The sequence below is a fragment of the Hyalella azteca genome, unplaced genomic scaffold, assembly GCF_000764305.2.
Source record: "Hyalella azteca isolate HAZT.00-mixed unplaced genomic scaffold, Hazt_2.0.2 contig14766, whole genome shotgun sequence".
In the NCBI taxonomy this organism is placed as follows: Eukaryota; Metazoa; Arthropoda; class Malacostraca; order Amphipoda; family Hyalellidae; genus Hyalella; species Hyalella azteca.
The window spans coordinates 172,334-195,592 of record NW_025944642.1 but is presented as its reverse complement, the minus strand read 5'-3'; the positions used below and the strand labels follow the sequence as shown (position 1 = coordinate 195,592).

At 38.8% G+C, this 23,259-nt stretch overlaps 3 protein-coding genes across 3 annotated transcripts; 2 read left to right on the top strand and 1 right to left on the bottom strand.

Annotated features, from left to right (window-relative positions):
- The first annotated feature begins 290 nt into the window (after positions 1-290).
- On the top strand, positions 291-3,611 carry LOC108678280 (NAD-dependent protein deacylase Sirt4). The gene is made up of 5 exons (XM_018166654.2): positions 291-717; positions 1,126-1,330; positions 1,511-1,656; positions 2,397-2,578; positions 2,886-3,611. Exons 1-5 carry the CDS (start codon positions 298-300, stop codon positions 3,040-3,042), a joined length of 1,110 nt encoding a protein of 369 aa, XP_018022143.1. The 5' UTR covers positions 291-297; the 3' UTR covers positions 3,043-3,611.
- Positions 3,612-4,637: 1,026 nt separating this feature from the next.
- Positions 4,638-15,601, top strand: LOC108678272 (ADP-ribosylation factor-like protein 13B). Its single transcript, XM_018166644.2, has 11 exons — positions 4,638-5,182; positions 7,901-7,971; positions 9,304-9,478; positions 9,547-9,630; positions 11,045-11,108; positions 11,536-11,645; positions 12,413-12,623; positions 13,172-13,432; positions 13,642-13,990; positions 14,293-14,418; positions 14,976-15,601. The coding sequence occupies exons 1-11, from the start codon at positions 5,139-5,141 to the stop codon at positions 15,086-15,088; spliced, it is 1,608 nt and encodes a 535-aa protein (XP_018022133.1). The 5' UTR covers positions 4,638-5,138; the 3' UTR covers positions 15,089-15,601.
- A 554-nt stretch (positions 15,602-16,155) lies between these two features.
- Positions 16,156-22,036, bottom strand: LOC108678270 (proteasome subunit alpha type-5). The gene is made up of 6 exons (XM_018166642.2): positions 21,935-22,036; positions 20,272-20,425; positions 19,336-19,511; positions 17,545-17,706; positions 16,606-16,790; positions 16,156-16,353 (listed from the first exon to the last, which is right to left on the bottom strand). The coding sequence occupies exons 1-5, from the start codon at positions 22,001-22,003 to the stop codon at positions 16,626-16,628; spliced, it is 726 nt and encodes a 241-aa protein (XP_018022131.1). The 5' UTR covers positions 22,004-22,036; the 3' UTR covers positions 16,156-16,353; positions 16,606-16,625.
- Positions 22,037-23,259: the final 1,223 nt, after the last annotated feature.

Sequence of the window (23,259 nt, the reverse complement as noted above, 5' to 3'; positions counted from 1 at the left end):
AACTTGTGCATCCATGTCTTTGTGTGTTGACGAAAGTTTTAAACATCCTCCTGATGTCAATATTCCTAGAGGGCTAGTTCTTATGAAAAAATGTGAGGAAATATTCTAACCACTTAGTTCTCAAAAATTTTGCAAATCTTGATTTTATTTCTTCATTTCAATTTTGGTTTAAGCATGTTTTTAAAGGTGTATTACACAATTGAAGAAGTATATTATGAATTATTACCTGTGATTATTACTATTATTTCTTTTGATATGAAAGTAAATAATTATATTGTTAAACCTACAGGAAATTGAATGAAAATGCCTTTTATTAATCATTTGCATTGTTTCTGTAATATTGTAAGGCAGGAAAGTATGTATAAAAACTTTTTCATAACATCATTTTTAAGTAGAGCAACACACTTAAGAACATTTTTAACTGTATCTAAATCAAACTCTATTACACAAGTGAAAAGAAGTCTTGCTAAGAAGAAGTTACTCAACAGCAGATTACAGCTTTGGAGTCACAAAGCTTGTAGCAACCTAGCCTTTGTTCCTAAACATGGCCCTTGCCCTGATGAACTCCTGGAGAAGTTACAAGATTTTATCAATGAAGCAACAAGAATATTTGTACTCACTGGTGCTGGTATATCTACTGAGAGTGGCATCCCTGACTATAGATCTGAAGGTGTTGGCCTCTATGCTACTTCAGAAAAACGTCCAGTACAATTTAAGGTTGGTTTATCTATTTTTGAATCCCTTGAATTCCTATTGGAGATTTGTTTTTCAATTATAGTAGTTTTTGGGCTGAGTATTATGTATTTGAGGAAACATTTTATTATTATTTTTAGATGACAATTAGAAATTGAATATCTCTGGAGTTCTTGTTGAGTAGGTAGTAAAATAGGAAATTCCTCTTGACCACCTAGTACCTACCTAGATTGACACATTCTGCATTTTACCTGGTATTATTTAGATTCATCAAGGAAAAAGTTAGGATGTAGATAAGTTTTGCAATTGTTAAGATGTTTACCTTTTTACATGAACTATTAAACATTCATATATTCATACATTATTTGGATTATTGAAGGCAGCCTAATTATATGAGTTAAATGTATACCATACATTGTGCCTTCATTTCAGGACTTTGTTAACAAAGCAGCTGTGCGTCAGAGTTACTGGGCCCGCAACTATGTTGGTTGGCCAAAATTCTCTTCATTTAAACCAAACATAACTCATGTGACTCTTGCTGACTGGGAAAAACAAGGCAAAGTTTGTCACATTGTCACCCAGAATGTGGACGCCCTACATCAAAAGGCTGGCAGTGTCAAGGTGACTGAATTACATGGTGAGGATGTGCACTGTAATTTGTACAGATGCATTGTGGAAAAGTAAATAAGGAATTTTTATGTTAACATGATTAAATATGTTGTGAGGCCAAGCTTTCTTCCATCTCTTCTGGTGATATTTTTCAGCCCTGTTGTTTTCCATGACAAGTTCACCAAGTTGGAATCACTGCTCACTGCAGGTTCAGCACACATGGTGCACTGCATGCACTGCTCGTACAGAATCAGGAGAGCAGAGTTGCAGCCGCTGCTGACATCCCTCAACCCTCATCTGGTCCACTTATCCTCACAGCAAATAAGACCTGATGGAGATGTTGAACTCTCCATGGTAAGTTTTTTTCTATATTTGCCAATTTTTATCCTGGAAGTGACTGTAAATGCATAAATTCAGTATTTGCATCAAATGTGCTGTTTAAAATATGTAAAAAATGATTTTTGTGTAATAAAAATGTATCATGAAGTACCAAATGTGCATGAACTGGCATATATAATATAATTTAAATGATGAATTCAATTTTTTTTCATATGTCCTTGCACCACCAATGTTAAGGATAAGCCTCAAGGATATGCTTTAGGTTAAGGTATTCCAGCACTGATGATGTAAAAGGTAAACTCTTGAGCACATTTCCTGCTTTGGGAGTCAGCAACCTAGTGTACATTAAGATGAATAAAAGGCTTACTCTCACAAAGGATTAGCATTCAATAAAAGCATACCTATTTTAGTTAATTTATTGATGTAAGATTGTTTGTGTGTGTATAAGTTAGTTTCATATAGAGACAAGTTAGTTTCATATACTAGTGGAGTATTCCTTAGTAATATATAGTAATGCTTATGTTGATAGGTTGGCCAAATGTTGCTTGTTTTTTTTTTTCCATTTGTGCTTTTACATCTAAGGTTTCTGGCATGCAGGATCACGAATTTGTAAATTGCCACAATCCCATAATATGTTGCTTTAGAAATATACTAATTTTGTATATTTAGGAATTAGATCTGATACGAAGGACTAATATTGTCTATTGAAGGCTGAAATAATTTCTTTTTCTGATAAATAGTAAATTCATTTGCAGGATGCTGTTGCCAAGTTTGTGGTGCCCCCATGCCCTGACTGTGGGGGTATCCTGAAGCCCTACGTGGTGTTCTTTGGAGACAACGTGCCCAGGAGTCGCGTGGAGGCTGTCAAGGAAGAGCTGCGACGATGCGATGCTCTCCTCGCACTTGGCACCTCCTTGCAGGTGTACTCTGCCTACAGGTACCGGCAGCGCAAGGCGGCCATTACTGTATGAGAAATAGAAAATATTTATTTTCACTAGGAAAATTTTAACTTGCTGGAAATATCATTAAGAATCTAACTTTTTACATGCATCTAACTCTTCATTAGTAACGAGAACTCGGCTTACCAGGGCTTGGGATATGATTGTATTAACGGCAGTTAGTCTCCATGGTCAAGGAGTTCAAAAGTAAATAAATGGTTTGCAGTAACACAAACTGAATGATTTGTTCGGAATATTAGGGTGTAAAGAACTAAAATTTTGCTGTTAACTAAGCTTTGCATGCAGATTCATCTTGTTGGCCGCGGAGTTGGGGGTGCCGATGGCAGCGGTCAACATCGGCGCGACGCGAGGCGACGCGCTGCTCAGGGTGCGGGTACCTGCTCGGTGTGGCCATGTCCTCCCTCTCTTGCACCTAGCGAGAGACGCTCGAACCGCTGCATAGCTGCCTTAGGGCTTGTCAAGCGTATATTTAATCCTGGCAAGTTTTTCTTTAGGCCTGTTTATCTTTTCTTTAGGCATGTCAAGGTTTCCTTCAAGCTGCCAATCTGATCTTTAGGCCTGTCAAGTTTTCCATCATGATTATCTTCAGGCCTGCGAATCTTGTCTTCAGACTTGTTAAGTTTTCCTTCAGGCCTGCCAATCTTGCCTTTCTGCCCGTCAAGTTAGCATTTAGGCCTGTCAATCGTATCCGAGTATTGTATTTGATAGACCAAAAGTATTTGGCAGGCATCCTTGAGTATACGATAGTGTTTAGGCCCCTCAGCCATCACTGTGCATATTAAATTCTTCCACCACAAGCGGCATACAAACGCTACTAATGATAGTAGTGGCGCTGCAATGCATTTAATTTCATAGTGACGTCGCTGATGTCCTGCTAGTGAAGCCGTGAGGCGCTGGAAAGTTGTACTAATTGCTGTGAACACACGTTCCCAGCTATAGTACCTATTCTCAAATCGTCAATATATTCCGCATGCTCAGGACGGGCCCAAGAGTTTTTGTTTGTTGAAGGGCGCGACGGTTTATTGTCACTCTGTTAATATTTTATTGTTAACTATGATTAGGTGTCTGTTGTTGAAGTTTGTTTATTTTATTGTTATGTGCATGCAATTATTGTATTAGCTGTCCCATATGTTCATTTATCTTATGTAAATAAAAAGTATTTATTTAAAAGCGGTCGTTTTGTCTCACTCGTTAATCGTGATATAATTATTTTAAATTGAGCTTCCACACATTTCCAACTGTTCTCTCACGCCTATCGTCTACCATTTAAAATTAACAATATCTTGATAAGTGCCCCTAATATTTATTGAGACTACATAATATTTGATAAGTGGTAATAATATTGACTTACAACAGAACTATTTGATGAGTAACAATAATATTGATGAAAGTCCATAATATTTTGATGCGTGCCTATAAGCCGCAGGAACACGAGATGAAACACTCGTGAGGGGACACAACTCTCCCCCGGCACCCTTGTTAGTTCTACGCCACATCCTGCCACACTTTCACCAACGATTTATGCTAATTACCTAGTGGAGACACTGATGTCCTGCTAGTGACGCCGTGGGATGCAGCACTACATTACATTCCTTGTTCTCGATCACAACGTGCTGTTGTGATATACAAGGATATTTAAGATGTGATATTTATGAGAATAATATTTAAGAGAATAATGTGATATTTAAGAGAATATACACATTCTCTTTACTTCATTACCACCATCGCCTAAATCCGTACGACTTTTATGCACCTTTCCATCAGAATGAATAATTTGACTCTGAATACCTTATTGACTTATTTGAATAGGTACCTTATTGACTCTGTAAGACATTGCTTTTCTTGTGGCACAGTGTCTGATGCGCCACATTGTAAGCACAGTTCTATATATGTTTAAATGTATAAATAAACATTTTTTCAATGTTAACGACCACAGTCGTGGTCAAGATGAAACCAATACTATTCAGCTAGTTTTTCTTTGATGTTTTGATGACATGTCACTGAGTTAATTCACTTTCTGTTGCTTCATCAGAGACCGTTAGGAAAGAAATTGATATTAATATACAGAGCTGTCGTCATCGAGCACTCAAACAAGGCCTTTGATGACATTTATTCAATTTAATTCATTTTCTATTGCTTCGTCACTATCAAAACTTAACATTTAGCAGCCTACGTACAGGTACGGTATCAGCCTAAGCTCACAAAGCGGCCGATTTGCCGTCTTTGGTTGTTCGGTTTAAATTGAAAGCCATCAGAGATCGACTGACAAAGTTACAAACTCGTAACTGTTAGTGATAGTGGGGTCCTAGGTCACGTACGGTGATAGTGCGGTCCCAGGTCACGTACGGTGAAAGTGCGGTCCCAGGTCACGTACGGTGATTGTGCGGTCCCAGGTCACGTACGGTGATAGTGCGGTCCCAGGTCACGTACGGTGATAGTGCGGTCCCAGGTCACGTACGGTGTTAGTACGGTGATAGTGCGGTCCCTGGTCGCTGTTACCTCTCTGGTGCCTTCACCCGCGTCGGATGAAGGGTCGTCATGGGCAATTGTCTTCAGCGTCTCGGTCTGTTCCGGGAGAAGAGGTGAGTGTGTAGTGACATCGACTCCCTCTTAACTATATACATAATGTTGTTAACTATGAATTTTCTTATTGCCGTTTCATAAGAAAGTTTATTTATACCTATTTCCTGTGCCTGATGTTATTATATTGAGTGTATGTCGCAACTTGCATATAGTGTCATGCGTCAGTAGGTACACTTGGTTTTTATGTTTTTTTTTCAAAGAATTACTTGAATACCCCAAAAACTAAAATTTTATTATAGTTTTGTTCTATGATAAGTACTATTACAAATGAAGACTCGCGGCAATAACTAGTTAGGGGTGACTTGAAAATTTGAGCGCGATTTACTAAAACTGGATTTTATTGAAGTTTAACTACGGTTCTTTTGCCATTTTTAGTGATTACTTGTTTCGATCGATGATTTTAGCGGCTGTAAGAGAGGTTTTCTGAGCAATATTTTGCTGAGGAATACAAGCCTACGCTGAGCATTATTAGCGGTGTGTTAACTAACCCTGAAATGATACACATCTCTCACACAGCTACGCGGACTGCGGAATAGAGCACGGGTCTGTTACACCTTCCTTCCTTTGTAGACTTGATATTAAGTACCTATACTTCATGCTGACTATGCAAACTTGATGCTGACTATGTAGACTTGATGCTGATCATTTAGACTTGATAATGATCATTTAGACTAGATGCTGATCATTCTGACTTGATGATCATTTAGACTTAATGCTGATCATTTTGACTTGATGCTGATCATTCTGACTTTATGATCATTTTGACTTGATGATGATCATTTAGACTTGATGATGATCATTTAGACTTGATGATGATCATTTAGACTTGATGATGATCATTTAGACTTGTTGATGATCATTTCGACTTAATGATGATCATTCAGACTTGATGCTGACTGAGTAGACTTGATGTAAATTCGTTTCGTATGCCTTATTCGCTACGGGACAGCTTAAATTTTTTGTGTTGATGGATCAGCACCTGAGCTTTATTTTCTTTACCAGTACCGTATAACATTGTATGAGCAGGCATTATAGTTCTTCTGATTCTGCTACTTTGTTCACACTTCAAATGAATCAAAATTGCTGCCTTGATATTAATTGAAAAACTCGTGATTTTCCGCGACATTTATTGTTATCAGTAATTAACTATTAATTTCATGCTTGGAAAATAGTCGTTCATTCATCCATGCTTTATTCGATTAATTGCTACGTATTTTAACTTTTTCTTAACCCTCTACCGCCTGACATTAGTAACCGGAGCAATATTGTCACGCGCCTACTTCCCAAAAACGATACATTCTAGTGAGCGCAAAATGACTTGCACTGATGGTTGCCGCCACGTACGACAACTTTAAAATGTTCTCTGCTGCGTACTAACGTCCTCAAGTTGCTACACTCCTTAGTTTACGTGTAATTTAAGTTGAAAGTTTAACTTTAAAATGTTCTCTGTTGCGTACAAACGTCATCAGGTTGCTCCACTAAATAGGTTACGGAAAATTTAAGTTGAAAGTAATGTTCCCGGAGAGTGACATACGGCGGTAGAGGGTTAAACTTGATGAAGCTTCTATAGCTAGTTTTTTGGCCGTTCCTCAGGTTAGTTTTACATGAATTACTGCATTAGTGGAAATGCTGGTAATTTATTGCCGTTGACAATAATAATAGCTTAAGCAATATTTATTTCTTGGGCCTCATGAACGCGAGGCTGCGCTGCATGCTACTGATTCAGAATAAATAAATATTATCATTGTAGTTCAGTAGATTATAATTATAGTAAAATCATTATAGTCTCATTGGTAGATTATATTTATAGGGGCAAATGAGCGACTTTAAAGTTGCCAGGTTATTTTAAATTTCCAGATCTACTTCATGTTTTCTTTCAGTAACTTGTGCATGATAATGTTGGTATCCATGATACTTACGGGTCTACTTACAGGTCTACCTCAAAAAGTGATGTACATGAAAAATCTCTCGTTTACCACTAAGTGACTTATAGCGCGCTGGTACTTAACCTCGCAGTGTGACGACGAGGTCTGGTACAGCGATATATGGTAGTTCAAAGGACGAGGTCTGGTACAGCGATATATGGTAGTTCAAAGTACGAGGTCTGGTGCAGCGATATATGGTAGTTCAAAGGACGAGATATATGGTAGTTCAAAGGACGAGGTCTGGTACAGCGATATATGGTAGTTCAAAGGACGAGGTCTTGTACAGCGATATATGGTAGTTCAAGAGACGAGGTCTGGTACAGCGATATATGGTAGTTCAGAGGACGAGGTCTGGTACAGCGATATATGGTAGTTCAAAGGAGCCAAATGTTTTTTTGGAACGTTTTTTTTTTATTCTTGGAACCAAATGTTTTTTTTATCAATATCCTGTTGCTTCTTTGTGAAAAAATTTGAGTCGCTATTTGTGCTGATCAATGTTTTGATGATACGGCCCTTGGGCGTTTATGTATCGCATAATGTGCATTTTAGACATTTCAAGTATATTTCACGAACTATTGGGATAGAATAATTGACCTCTTATAGTTTCAGTGTATTGCATTGAATATATTTTTTTACCTACAAGTCTGTGCTCCATTTAAGTACACTTACTACCCTGCCTTCTGATATCTACCTTCAAATTCTACTTTTGCAAGTAAGCTAATTTAGACCGGGTATTAGCACACTAATTCAATGATATTTACTGTTCGTATGTTCATATATTGCGGGACGTAGGCCAGTGACGCTGCTGCTGGTGGGGCTCGACAATGCCGGCAAAACCACCGCTGCTAAGGGCATTCTTGGAGGTACCCGCGCATAAATCAAGTCAAATTATTAATTAATTTCTGCACCTTTTTCGTTCGTTTTTTGCTTAATCGATATTGCGAGCACTTTAAAATCGCCAGCATAAATCGGCTTTCTCAATGCACTTTTTCTGTACGTTTTGGGAGCACTACGCAGGGCACATGTGTTTGTGAGCACTACACAGGGCACATGTGTTTGTGAGCACTACACAGGGCACACGTGTTTGTGAGCACTACACAGGGCACATGTGTTTGTTACATGCACCGTTACCGCACGAAAAAGTCATGCGCCCGCGGCTCGCAGTGTTCAAATTTGCAAGGTTTACGATGTTCTCGAAAACAACCGTGAACGACGAACGGAAAATCAATCAATCTCGCAGTCTGTTACGAAGTGTCACAGAACATTTTGAAGAGAATAGGGTGTGCTGACGAGAGTTTCCACGAGTAAATAAATATATTCAACCATATTTAATTAAAAAGTTTATTCCATTCATTTCACCCTGTAGGCAGCGGATCGACCGAAAGCCGTAATCGCTTGGTTGATGAAGATTCGATTTATGGGGTTTGGCCGAGTCGTTTTTGTTGAGACTTTATCATAGGGCGAACTCGTTTAGCCGTTTCTTACATGCAGCAATGCACCGTGCTTACTAACTCGGGTGGAAGTTGAAATTGAATTTTTTTTATTCTTTTGACGTCTTGTCTTCGTCCCTGATCAGTAAGCGAGTGAAGTTCCCACGAGCCAGTCAAGACTGTGAGTTTATTGACGTTATCATGACTTGACGTTACAGCCTAATCACTCTCACCTCAAGAGGGTAGACAAAAATGCTATTCTTAGCATTACGAATGCTTTTCAAGAACACTTCCTTCAACATCACCATGGTACTTCAGGCTTCTGTAGTGCGCACCCTGAATTAGTAATAATATTATTAATTCTGCTGACAAGTTTGTATAAAAATTACTGAAGTTCCCACCATTTTGTAATTACGTAAGGTACCGCTCACACCCTGTTCTTTTTTACACTTGACTTAATTTGATTTGATTTACCACTTAAAGGCCAGTCGACAACACTGCATGAGGCAATTTTTTTTTATTTTCATTATTATACACAACGAAACCTAAAATACTTATGATATTCGGTCTAATATAATTGATTCTGGATACATCAAAGATATGACATTGATGATGATGCCTTGTGCTGACACTAGATATTTTTTGCTCATATCTAATCACCATCAGCTATTATTGATGAAGTGAAGTGAAGACATTGATGATGGTGCTCGATGTTGGCACTTGGCATATAACATTAATAATGTTACCTGATGCTATGATGTTCAGAGCCCCTGGAGACGGTGGCGCCGACGCTGGGCTTTGTGCCCGAGGTGCTGCAGTACCGGGGCTGTGATGTGACGCTGTTTGACCTGGGGGGCGCCGCCAAACTGCGGCCTGTGTGGACCAGATACTTTGCCGAGGTGCGTCAGTACGTACTTGTTGGGTCAGGACTCAAGCCGAGGTGAGCCACTACGTACTTGTTGGGTCAGGACTCAAGCCGAGGTGAGCCACTACGTACTTGTTGTGCAGCGCCACAGACCGCGTGGACGAGTGTCGGGCGGCGCTGCAGGAGCTGCTGGCGCACCGCCGCATCGCCGGCAAACCCGTCCTCATGTGCGTACCTCGGGCACCGCTTCGTCGTGTGGCTCTCTTGACGAGTATTTTACAACACTTCTCTTTAACTTCACTTCTTGTTGTTTGTCTGTCTGCTACAAAGCTTATAATCGATATTTAACACACTTCTACCTCTCCAATCGATCTGAAATTTTGCAAACTTTCGTAAAATCGGAGACAATGAATGAATCGATTGATAAAATAAATAATTTAAAAAGAGAAATTTTTTTTCAATATTAAAAAATGAAAAAATAATTTTTTCTGCTACAAATTTTATAATTGATATTTAGCACACTTCTACCTGTCCAATCGATCTGAAATTTTGAACATTTGCGTAAAGTTGGAGACAATTCATAAACCAATTAAAAAAATAAATATTTTTGAATTTTTTTATATAGTAAAAAAATTGAAAAATTATTCTTTTTAATATCTGAAAATAAAATTAGAAATTCATTGTACATGTGTAACATTGGAGATGCCGGATGCTTTAGAAGTGTTGTCTTTAAAAAGTAATTTTTAAACGTACATTATTTATATTCTTGTGGCTCTCTTGACGAGTATTTTTATATTCTTGTGGCTCTCTTGACGTGTATCTTGACGAGAGAGTCGTCGTGTGGCTCTCTTTCGTGCCATTGCTCCTTAGGGAATTCTTGTGACGTCTATCTGTGCTCGCCAGAAGTCCTACGGGATTTCGCGTTCCTTCCTACGGGCAATGTTCCTGAGTGCACAACCACAGAGCTCACGATGCCTGATCGCAGGTCTCAGTTGTTGGGTTAAGCCACCATGTAGACAGGGCAGTAATGAAGTTAAGTTGTTGTGTAGGTAGGATCCCTTACATTTCCCTTCTCTGTCTCTCTCGTGCGGGCGGCCGACGTCCCATGTCAGCGACCTCTTGTTCGAGTGTCTTCGTTTCTGTTGCTTTTCACCTGTCCCTCCTTGTCACTTCGTCTTTTCGAGATGCTAACGCTGCTTCTTTTAAGCCAGCTTCATCGGGTTGGCCAGTTGAGATGTTCCATCCTTTGTGGGTTTGAAAATTTTCAAATAATGGAAACCTTACTAACGATGTGAATTTTTAACCTCCGCTGCGAAATAGCTTGATAGTTGACGCGATACCTAGCAAACCATCCGACTACTACTAATACTTCTGTGCCATTGCAAATCATATTTCTTTCACATTGTAAATTCATTAACAAATGAACTTTTTCAGTCTGGAATATTTTGATGACTGAAATGTCTAGAAATAAATGTAGTGGCTATCTTAGAACTTCACATGATTATTTGTTACGTTTTCAATGCAAATTTAGCTCAAATCAAGTGATTGCTCAAATCAAGTGTAGAATTCGCCCTAACTGAGGCTTTATTATCGACAAGTTTCGTATCGAAGCATAAAATAGATTTTTGTTTTGTTGTACAGCCTGGCCAACAAGCAAGACGTGGACGGCGCTATGGATGAGATGGACATCGTCGAGATGCTGGATGTGAGTTTCTTCCTGTAATAAACTTACCATCAACGGCTGCGTGGTGGTGCTGAACGTTCTGTAATAACTTGTGTAATGGTCAAGTGCTTTCCATGGTGGTCCTTAAGATATCTGGCATAACAGCCCTCTAAGCCTATGCCTCACTAACATCATTTGAAAATAAAAATATTGTAGATATGATCATGAATAGATAATCCATTGTGGCATTTTCTTTGCTCAAATCTCATTGCCGGACCTTTTCAGATAGTCGATAGACAATTTTTCTTGCTCAATTGCTCAGGCTAAGGTTTCAGGTGCTGCTAGGGCGCCTTGAGTGTTACTCTAGCAAATTTCGCTCACTTGTTCCTAAAGTTAGACCGAAGATGGATGGCATCGTTGTATAGTACTTATCTCGTAGTTGTACAGCTCAACGTATCTCTTTACCCAGATCGAGACGACGGTGAACAAGTACAAGTGTCCGACCCGCGTGGAGACCTGCTCGGCCATCGCCATCAGCAGCAACAACAAGCCTGACAAGCCCATCGCTGACGGCTTCAGGTCAGAGCTGACACCTGTCAGCACATACCCGCATGTCGTGCGTGACTGCATTTTCAAAAAGTAGAACTCTCTAACTTACTTACTGACTCACATTTAGAAAGTGTAGATTACTGACTAACTTAGTTTTAAAAAGTGTAACTCACTAACTTAACTCGTTGATTACGATTGCTTCATCTTGTACTATTATTTCATTTTTAGTACCGTTTTTTAAACAGTTTTGCCAGACGGTCATTTTTTCCGGACATATTCCGTGATTTAGTTTTTCTCAATTGCGTTGGCCAGCTAAAATTTATGATAGGGATACTTCCTAATTAAATTTTAAATACTTCAAAAAGAAAATAAATGGAATTTTTATAGCAGGAGCTACAAATAAACTAGTATATATTGAGTTATCGTTTTATTTTCTTTTTTTGTTCTCGGATTTGGCCGATTTTAGGCAACCTTAATTATGTATAACTACGTCCTGGAGAGATACATTTCGTGGTACGCATATGTACCACTTCGTAGTCAACGTGTTAATTACCGAATTCTTTCCTTGGAAACATGTAACTCACGAGCATTGAAATTAACACAGTCAATTGTGCATTCGATGATTGAAAATAAAGCAACGGAATCACTAGTCAAAGCTGTTGTATTAAACGACATTTTACATAGAAATGTTCTAAATTATGTGCGATGTTATGTTATATGTTGTTATAAGATCTATTTTCAAGGAAACTTGTTATGTAAGTTATAAGACCTGTTTTCATAGGATAAATCTTGTGCAGGTGGCTGCTGGACACAATTGTGGTGCACTACGCGGAGCTGCAGGGCCGTGTGGAGCACGACGTGGAGAAGGAGCGCCTGCGAGCTCAGCGTAAGCTGGAGCAAGTCAAGGAGAGGATCAGGCATCGCCGCGCTGAGGAGGAGCGACTCCAGCAGATGTCACAGCAGGAGACGGTCACTGCTGACGCTGAAGTAGAAGACGAGGTCGTCGTGGTAAGCGGTGATGGCTGTAGAGACGATGAGCTTATGTTATAAATTACTGATTTGGATGTCAGTCTAGGTTTAATTACACCCGTTGGGGACTAATCTGGCAAAAAATTGAGTAGAAAAATGAGACTTTTACCCCAAATGCCCCTTTTTTCCACCTATTGATTAATATGCGATAATTTCTGTTATTCATGAATTGTGTAATTACGGTATCTATTATTATTATTCGTTGTGATTTAATTATCAAATTTGTGGAGCATATTAAACGGAAATTCTGACTCCAGCACGACTTGGCTAGAGCCATGATCGTTATGATTCCAGAACAAAAAAAAAAAAAAAAAGAGTGCGCTTATCAAAAAACTCTGTTAAAACTCTGTTTTCCAAGTGATGGCGATGTTTCTGTTGCGAAAAATGAGCTTCAAACCTCTCAGGAACGATATTTCAGGAATTTTCAAGAACGTTCATTGAGTAGAATTCCTGGACGTAATCTCATTTTTTGTGGATCTCAGAATAAAAAATACTTTACTGAGTTTCCACGTTACTAACGTCTGCAGGTGAGTGGCGTCACAGAAGGTGAATGTGGAGACGAGGACTCGCCTCCTACCAGAAGACCTCTCGCTCGATCTCCTTCAGAGGCGCAGGAGCTGCACGAGCTGGGGCTGCCTTCGAACACGAGTTCCTTGGCCGCCCTAACCTCCACCAGCGGCGAAGTTAGCGCCAGGGAAAACGACGATCAGAACGGTAACGTCGATGTCAGCTCCCAACCTGACGCTGTACACGCTGAAACTGTAATGGCTGAGTCACCAAGTTTGCAAGTGAGTGATCGATTCGCTGGTCATTCAATCCAGGTTTACTGTAGAATTTAATTATGCCTTTTTGCAACATGAAGTATGCAATTAATACATATGCTATAGTATCAAGCTCAAAGGTCAATCTGGCATCAAAATATGTTATCATCTTTATTCAAATTGTTTGGTGTTTTAGGTAAAAGTAAAACATGTCAAATGTGTATCTGGTATTTCAGGTGCACAGATCAGATTCAGGTCACTACGCAGACAACGGCAGCCACCGCATCATTGTTGTTTCGTCACCATCAGATCTTAGTCATCTTACGCAGACCCCAGCGCCACTTCAGAACTCCTCAAACTCCCTGCCTCAGAACTCTTTACACTCCCTGCCTCAGAACTCCTCACACTCCCTGCCTCAGAACTCCTCACACTCCCTGCCTCAGAACTCACATTCCCTGCCTCAGAACTCCTCACACTCCCTGCCTCAGAACTTACATTCCCGGCCTCAGTTGTCACCTCTCGCTCAGCCCACCCACCGCCTACATGATGGCTTGACTCTGAGTGTGCAGCTCTCGCCGATGAGAGGTGAGTAATCGTGTCTCTCTCTTTTATGATGAGTTAAAGTGTTTTTTTTTTTTGTGAATCCTGCTGGGTACTAATCCATGCACATTAAATTATGTGACTTAATACATGATGCGCAGTCACGGCGAGAGCGAAGTAACCTCATATAAAATTCATTTGGCTCCCAGAAACTATTTGCGCGAAATGAAGTAAAAGCCTGTGAATAATATCACGCATTTGCATGCCGTGTCGTTCATTACGTTTTGCGACTCGAATCTGGATAGAGTGAGATCTCGCTTCGTAACTACAGCTTTTTTCTACGCCAGAGACGCTGGACCTGCAGACAGGCGATGAGGACGAAGGCGGTGACTGCGTCAGGATAGATTCTGACGATGAGCTCTTCGACATGGACGAGCGCTGCTCTGCCAGCGCCGCTACAGCTTATGTCAAAGGTTTGTGCTGTACCTTCATCTCTAGCCTAGATGTCGTGTGTTAGACCTGCGTAAAAGTCATGAATTTTGTTTCTGGGCTTATTTTCAATACGGAGTATTCTCCCTCATGTTTATACTGAATGTATCAGTTTTTTATGTTTGCTTCTGTATTGTTTTTCCTAATGGCGTTAACTTTAGTAAGCAGGAAGTTAAGAACGAACAGTTTGGACAACGGCTTAAGTATCCGTTGGCCAAGCTTAGCTTTCGACACCTAGGTCTTCTGTTCATTCAGTAGGCTTGTCATGATCTGCTTCATTTATTGTTCAGTTACAATTGCATCCCTAATAAAAATTTTGAAGATTCTTTGCGATATCTTCAATTTCAAACATTTTATAAGCATAATTTGACTACAAGATATTCATATCTCCCATAGTGCAATTCTCCGTGCTTTTTTGAGAGGTGATGTTATTTTCAAGCTCACCTGAAATGTACCTACTGCATTATTTAACGAATTTTCCTAGAGCACGCTAAAGAAATGCTTGTTTAATATTCCTTAATGAGAATTAAGTTGCTTATAGATCAACTGGAGACGAGTTTATCGCGACATCCGAAGAAGAAGTCATTCTTGCGTCGCTACCACAAGACAGGCCCCGCTGGAGTCAGTCCCAGCAAGGGTCTCTCCATCACATGACACTCGGAGCACCAACACCTGGAGCCATATGCACAAAAATAATTATAACGCCAAACTTTCAGGAGGTTACAATTTCAGTTAAACGTGAAATTCGCAGGTAGAAGTATGAATTGTCTGGAGCCCTATCGCTTACGATGGAGTAAAAATTGTTGGAGAAAGTGTGTGTGGTATTGGAAATTTTATGTGAGAAGAGTTCTAGTCCCCCTACATTTACATGCTCTTTTCTAGTCAATAATTAAGTAATTTAATGCTTAGCATTTAAATTATAAATAATAAGCATTTCATGACAGATTTGCTATTACAGGAAAATACTAGTAAATTTTTTCTTAATGCTCCCCAGTTGTGCGCGCTCGAATTGGGCCATTTTTCCAGGCATAAATGTAACCGAGGATCGTCGACAATATAGCCCAACTGTCATTGCATTCTGCCAGCACAAAGTTAGTTGAGGATATTGCCGTCTTTAATTGTAAGGTCTTGTCTTTGTTTTTAGAAGATAGTTAATCATCCTCGTTGTCCTGTGTCTTTACTCCCTGTACGACTGAACTTCTAAAGCGAGAAAAGCATGGTTATTGATCTGACCTGCGAATAGTTCATCCAGTCTACTATGAATTCAACTTGAAGCCACTTCAATTGTGATCTGTAAGTAATGCATGCTTGTTCATATTTCGCCATTCGGTTATAATCTATTTGAATCTATTTGCAATGACGCTTCAATTGTGGTTCTGAAGAGGACGAGTTTCTAAAGCACGAATTTTCCGAAGTTTACACATTAACGACCCAGATAATTATACTGGTACGACCGTGCTCGTTCATTATAAAAACATTACTTTGTTCGGCAATTGATCGCTAGGTCAAAGTCAATCGATTGACTTTCTTTTATATCTAGGTTTTTCTTTTTTTCTTCTGGTGTGATTTTTTTGCTGATTTCGAGTCAGTATAGTACAATATTTCCCCGTTACATTTACGGAGCCATAGTTTCTGGACTTAACGTTGTGAACTCGCGTGACTAACAGTGTATTTTACCTCGGCGCTCGCACATCAGCAGGATTTATGGGATGAAACTGCTCTGAATAAAAGAAAAACTTTACTAGTGACGCGACACCACAAAGCACAGAACCCCGTCACTTCCAGCACGCGAGAAGCAGCGTTCACGCGCAGGAAATGTCGCCATTGGCGTCAACGTCTGCAACGGCGCCGTCCCTCAGGCTCCAGGCTGCATAGCCTCTTCCTTGCTGGTGGTGGCGGCTCATGATCTTGCTTTGATCCTGCGAAAAGATCTTACTGTATCAATTGCTATAATTTAAGTATACAAGAAACCTCAAACAACGAGGTTCCAAATTTATGTTAGATTCTCTACCTATACATGGTTCTCCACATGTTGCAATACATTCAAGAGAAGCGTTTCAGAATTTTTGAACGAAACTCTTCTGCATTGTGCTCCTTCAAATGCGTCCGTACACGATCATACAACTTTGATCTAAAGCCAACTGCTTGTTAACACTGATAAAGAAACTTACGAGCATTTGCGACGGTTTGTTCAGAGAGCAGAGATGATCTTCTCTACCTCGTCCTGTGGGTGGCGTGTGAAGCCCTTTTCTTTGGTGATGACGGCGACCTCGACGTTCGTCGAGCTTACTTTTTCCTCCATGACCTGCTTCAGGATGCTAAGCGACGTCTTCAAAGCTTCATCCAGCGTCATCGACTGCCAAAACACAAACTGATTAAGTCTTGAATACCACGCACAATGAAGTATTAGCTACTACCGTGTTCCAGTTACATGCAGAACGAAACAGTTGACTACATTCAAGGCAAAGTTTGATCCAACAATACAATTCATTAGGTAACATTAATATTCATTCTTCGGATATAGTCAGTATCAGTATCGACCTTATATAAGTACTTATATAATCAGTCTGCTTATATCGCATGTTCACAAGGAATTTAAAAGCAAAGAAAACGCCAAGCAAATTCACTATATCGAAGTCTAGCTCCATCATCAGTTCGACAAACTAATAATGAATAAAATCATATTATAAGTCAAAATTGTAAGACAGACATAAAACCTAAACAAGACCTAACGCTAGATCGAAAGACCTAACATTTATCCTGTTTTTCGATATAATGTTAGATCTTGTTTAGGTTTTGTCTGTCTTAGAATTTTGACTTATAATATGACTTTATTCATTTTTATCTTTGATTTTAAATTCCTCGAGTATCGACCTTATCATACTACTAAACCCATTAACTCCATCTGCACTCTTAGCATTCAAACTTGCCATGATGCCAGATTGATTCTCTTACGTAGATCAACGACTTCCTAAGTTAACGATTCGGTTTACTATGCAAAAAGAAAAATTTCTGCAAAAATATTCACAGTCTGAAAAATACACGCTCACGATTCAACAACTTATCAATAATATTACAATTGTAGTTACAGCGTCCAAGCCTAGTCTCACTTTATGATATGCCTCCTGCAGCGACTGCTGGGCGCCCTCAGAGCCTGAACCAATGGCTTTGGCGCAGAAGTGCAGGAAAGTGCCTGACGGGTCAAGGTGGTAGAGTTGAGCTCCTGACTTGTCGACACCAGCAAACAGCATCGCAACGCCAAATGGGCGACTCTGCGAACAACAATACCGTGTAATCATAAGAATTTAAAAGCAAAAAAATAAGTCATCATATCTTCAAGTCTGTGAACTGATAATTGAGCTGGTCTCTTAGGCGTTTTCATTGAAGACATGACGAATTTACTTGTAGCCATCTTAGCTTTTAAATTCACGGTGAACTTGCGATTTAACCTGACTGATGATATACTGAGGTTGGCTAAGATGTGACAAAGTTATTAAGGGGTGTGACAGAAACTTCCTGACTGCTTGACGTTTCTAGAGGTGCTGTATCAAAAGTAAAGAGTGCTTATTAAAGAGAAGGAAAAACGTCTACCGCAAAGCACAGGTCTGGCCGAAAGTCGAAGTTGCCTGAGAGACCGTCGGTAACTAAATCGAATTGTGAGGGACACTCGAAAGACCACGGCTGTTAAAATTACTGCAGACCTCAATAGACACCTATTAAACCCAGTTTCCATAAATACTGTCCGCCGAAAGCTCCGCAGATCTGGATTCTATGAAAGAGCTGCAATTAGAAAACCTCTGCTTTCCAATACAAATGCTTCAAAGCGCTTAGAGTGGTGTAAAAACCTCCAGAATTGGTCCCTCGAGAATGTGATTAACAAATCATAGTTTACGATATTTCCAACCTCTGGCCCAGTTTACGTTTGAAAACGGTCAAAAGAGTCATTTACTCCCGACTGCCTCCTCCTGATCGTAAAACATGGCGGGGGATCTGTGATGATCTGGGGTGCTATTTATTGGAAATCCGGTGGACCAATGATTTCTCTACACGGAAGAATCAACAGCTGTGACTTTTTGGGAATTTTGGAGGACCAAGTTCATCCAATGGTTCAAGCACTGTTTTTGGAGAAGAAGTCCAGTTTTCAAGATGATAATGCCCCGATCCATACAGCTGGAATTATTAGGAAAAAATGGCACGAACATTCTAATGAAGTTGAGCATCTCATTTGGCCAATTAAATTACTAGAACTATACATCGTCGAGCATTTACTGTATGGTCGATTTTCGAGATGCAAGTCAAAAGTTAATATCCGCCACCATCGTCTTTAAAAAAGCTGGAGGAAGTTTTAACTGAAAAAATACTTAAAATTCTTTTGGAAACAATTCACAATTTATACGATTTGATACCTCGGAGAATATTGAGGCTTTAATTGACGCAAAAGGTGGGCCTACCCTATACTAAAATACATTTTGTGGATTTCTCTAGTGTGTCCCTTATTTTGTTTAACTCTTGAAGTATCGTGTAAAAAACGAACTCATCTCATTTCATAGATCAGACAAGCAAATTTGATAATAAAGATAACAAAACTTCAAGAAGAGAAGCAAGCGGTGCTCCAATGACAGAAACACAAACGAGGTTAGTAATGAAAAACTCCGTAACGCTTCCTTTGTGAATTTCCACAGAGATATTAATGTTTGTCACAAACGGGCACCTACCAAGCAAAGCACAATAAGTGCTTCCAGCTCGTTATATCCGTTCGATAGTCTAAATCACAAGAAGTGCAATGTTGACTCCACAAATAGAAAGAAATCAACGCGTTCCCAAAGAGAATATACCTACATATTTAAAATTACCTTCAAAGTTATATTCTAGAAGAAAAACAAGTATCGAATATTTCTCACCATAGCTGGTCCATCACTGTCATTATCGCCGAATCTGATAGCCAAATTAGACACAGCTTGAGCCACGGACTCGACCTTCATGTCCTGGTTGTACACAAACCAGTGGTTGGCGCACTCCACGCGCGCGTGGTCAATGAGGGTGCGCGAGTCTGCCACCAGACCCGACACAGCACAACCTGCACAACATGTCCAGTTATACCTAAAATTTTATATATTGATATTTAATCAATATATTGAATTCTATGTGTATAAATAAACTTGCATTTCCATTGCACGACGCAGAAAATGAAGGAATTGAAAATTTTGGAAATAAAGAAAAAGGTTATTAAATCCACCATACCTTTATTTCAACGAAAATACGCTGTGTTTGCATTCTTTTTAAATTCTTAGTTGCAAAACAAATAAGAAAACCTACATAGGTAGTGAAAAAAAACTATAAATATTTGTTATTAAAAAGCTGACACCCAATGATAAATTCTTTTAAGGCAAAAATGTGCAAGAATTTATTACTATTGAATGCATGATGATCACGTACTCTTTGCAGTCTACACATGGTACTATAAAGGAATCTTTATTCTTAGCTTAGCGAAGCATCCAAATACATATGCACCAGCAAGGCTTATGGAAATGCAGCCTGACCAGAATTATTAGTTCAGATGTAGAAATAACATTAATATTTTGAAGCACTTAACATGTTAATAATATAATTCAGTTATAGCAGGGTCAAAAGATTTTAAGAAATTTTATTTGACCTGCATTAAGATTGCTGATTATTTTCATTGAGCGGACAATCAATTTTTTTGTTACTAAACTATGATAAATAATATGCAATCAAGGCTATCTAGAAAAATTATCTCATCAAGAGGTGACAGTTTCTATCATGTGGTTGCAAGAAGCATAGTATGTGTACACAGCACTTCATCAACAAAAACTCACCAATATGTTTGTCAATCTGAACAATTTTTTCAATGGTTGCAGGGATCATGAGAGGTGATGTGATGCGCTTCTCTACAGCTAGCACCACACCATCGCTGGTCTGAATGCCTATGGCTGTTGAGCCAAGCTTTATGGCCTCAATTGCATACTCAACCTGCGGGGTATAAGTGAATTACATTTCTTATCTAGAATAGAATACTTAACAAGCATAAAATCAGTGCTTATGCAAATAAAATAGGCATGTAAAAATAACAAAATATTGTTTGTAAAACGTGATCCAGCTAGTTTTTAAACTACCGTAAAATGGGGTAACTTTGACCGGCGGGGTAACTTTGACCACTTTTCGTTTTTTTTAACAAAAGCCCCCAAAACTCAAAAATGATTTGACATAGAAAATTTTTGTCAATGGCCATCAAAGGCCTAATACTGAGGCTACGTAACACAATAGAAAGATTTAAAAAGTTTGCATATCTAATAGGTTAAAAAATTAAAAATGTGACCCACGAAAAAGAGCTATTATTTAAAGCCTGTCGGAGTACCCCCTCCAATTTGTTTATTTTTTTGGTAAAATAACTCCAGGTTTTGATGCATTGTAGTAGAACTCTTCTAGTTACATATGCAAAAGACAAATTTTAGAAAAGTGTCATAGTTTGCAAATGGGGGGCGCTACCCCCCAATGGGGTAACTTTGACCACCTAATGGCAGCCGTGACGGGGTAACATTGACCGGCTTGGAAATTAAGTTAAAATTACCATAGGTACCTATATAACATATTTTATGTTTGATACACCTATTAATGTTTTTTTCTTCATGTTTCAGACTCTACAGAGTCTTATATACAGTAATTTTAACTTAATTTCCAAACCGGTCAATGTTACCCCGTCACGGCTGCCATTAGGTGGTCACATTTTGCCCATTTGGGGGCGGCACCCCCCATTTGCAAACTATGACACTTTCCTAAAATTTTTCTTTTGCATATGTAACTAGAAGACTTCTACTACAATGCATGGAGTTATTTTACCAAAAAATAAAATTGATTTTACCACCCGGTCAAAGAAACCCCAAGAGCTGGGGTAACAAAGACCATCACTTTTTTTTTAAATTACATCAAAACTATGAGAGGCAGGAGCCAGCAATTTATGGTGAGTAAAGCTAGAGTATAGACCTGTATTTTGCAGGTTTCAATTTAAGTTTAACTTATCTAGTAAAAAAATGGACGCATTTTGAAAAAAAAAGTGGTCAAAGTTACCCCAGTTTACGGTAAAGTTAATGAAATTGCCAACTTTTTGTTAAAATGAGCCAATGACTCTAAAATTTAGCCTTGTTAGTCTTGTCTACCAATTAAATCAAATTGCCAGGGCAACTGTAAAACAGACTGGCTCAGAGGGACTAGATTGATATTGAAAGTACAAGCAATTGTAATGAATATTTCAACAGGGTAAATAAAAGATTATAATATTTATATTTCAACAGGGTAGAAAAAAGATTAGTATTCATAATGCAAGAGGGTAGAAAAAAATTATAAACCTACTCTCCAAGGTTATTTATATTAATGATGGTGAACTTGATTCCAACTATAACATTCCAATTAAAGTTCTTTATAAAAATCCAAGCTATGAGATAAAATTTATCAATGAAATAAATTGTTAAGCACAAAGCTGACCTGAAACAGTCTGCCCTCTGGAGAGAATGTATTAACCCCTCGATCATATTCACTTCTGGTTAGAAACATCTGCAAAATAGAGCATTGTGAATAAATGCAAGGCAATCAAATCATGATAATTGTTTAAGAGAAATTTATGAGGTCTCTGGACATGATTCAATGGCTAAATAATCCATTTAAAAATTATACTAATTAATTTTGCAGTGGATTTCATCTGAGACTGAATTGATAAATATTCAAATAGATGAAGAACAATATGCCCTCTGCAATAGTCAAGTCTGCAGCTACAAAACTTGATAATTGTGCACACCACCTCAACTCTGCCTGCATTTGGTCCAGACTTACAGAATCAATATATACCAGTAAGCTATGTAATGGCAAATTCATAGAATTGTATACCAGCTCAACAATACTGTCAAACAGGGTAATAAGGGGTGGGCGGGGTAAATAGAGACAGTCCTTGCAAAGGCGTAAAAATTTTATAGCAGCAAAACTAATTGAAATATTGTAAACTAAAAATAGTGGCATAAACATCAACATTTTTCCTATCTATGTAGCATAAAGGAAGTTAAAAATTGTACATTTGCAAGCTCTTAAATGTGAATAAGCTCTTTGCAAGCTCTTAAATCCCTGAAAATGATGTTGAAAAGTCATAAGACCATGTTCTTTGATATTACCTATAGAATTGCACTATGGATAGCGATGAGGTTCCACTCACATTTCATATTATTTTACTACAATTTATAAACAGTGTGGAGTTGAAACCAGAACATCCAATGGAAGACAATTTACTAAAAATGGAAGATAGATTACTACAGGAGCGTACAAACTTTCAGGTCTTTGCAAGCCCTTTGAAATCTTATGAAAAGTAAATAGAAAATGTGACAATTTTGCTTGCCCTGTACTCCAGGTGAAAATTTTATTCCAAGGAAGGGCTTGTAGATGAAGACAGTGATTTCAACTCAGTTGAAAGATGAATACAGCACTTTCAGTTCCCATTGGATGTCAATGTATGGTCAAGGTGGATAATGAAAATCCTCCAAAGATGCCAATGTAAGATTGAGGTGGCTGATGAAGATGCTCCAAAGACGCTGATATCTGGAGCTGCTCTAACAGGCTCTAATTTACAGCCTGGGCAATTAATTTTTGTCTGATTCATGAATAGCTCCTGCTCCATTTTCCAGTTTGGACTTTCAGGCTTTCAGCACCAACTTATAAATTACTGTCAATGCCACATAAGTTGCCACTTTTGGAAAACCCACCAGAATATATCAAATTTTGAAATGCAAATAAGCTAAAAATTAAATGTGTAACACTTGTGCAGG

Coding starts and splice junctions, on each gene's coding strand:
- LOC108678280 (XM_018166654.2), top strand. CDS start 298: ATGAAAATGCCTTTTATTAATCATTTGCATTGTTTCTGTAATATTGTA. Junction 1,331..1,510: donor CAAGGTGACTGAATTACATG/GTGAGGATGTGC, acceptor TGCTCACTGCAG/GTTCAGCACACATGGTGCAC. Junction 2,579..2,885: donor CAGGTGTACTCTGCCTACAG/GTACCGGCAGCG, acceptor CTTTGCATGCAG/ATTCATCTTGTTGGCCGCGG.
- LOC108678272 (XM_018166644.2), top strand. CDS start 5,139: ATGGGCAATTGTCTTCAGCGTCTCGGTCTGTTCCGGGAGAAGAG. Junction 5,183..7,900: donor GGTCTGTTCCGGGAGAAGAG/GTGAGTGTGTAG, acceptor TGCGGGACGTAG/GCCAGTGACGCTGCTGCTGG. Junction 13,433..13,641: donor CTGAGTCACCAAGTTTGCAA/GTGAGTGATCGA, acceptor CTGGTATTTCAG/GTGCACAGATCAGATTCAGG.
- LOC108678270 (XM_018166642.2), bottom strand. CDS start 22,003: ATGTTTCTAACCAGAAGTGAATATGATCGAGGGGTTAATACATTCTCT. Junction 20,426..21,934: donor CAGAGGGCAGACTGTTTCAG/GTCAGCTTTGTG, acceptor TATACCCCGCAG/GTTGAGTATGCAATTGAGGC. Junction 16,791..17,544: donor TGCAGGAGGCATATCATAAA/GTGAGACTAGGC, acceptor GTGTTTTGGCAG/TCGATGACGCTGGATGAAGC.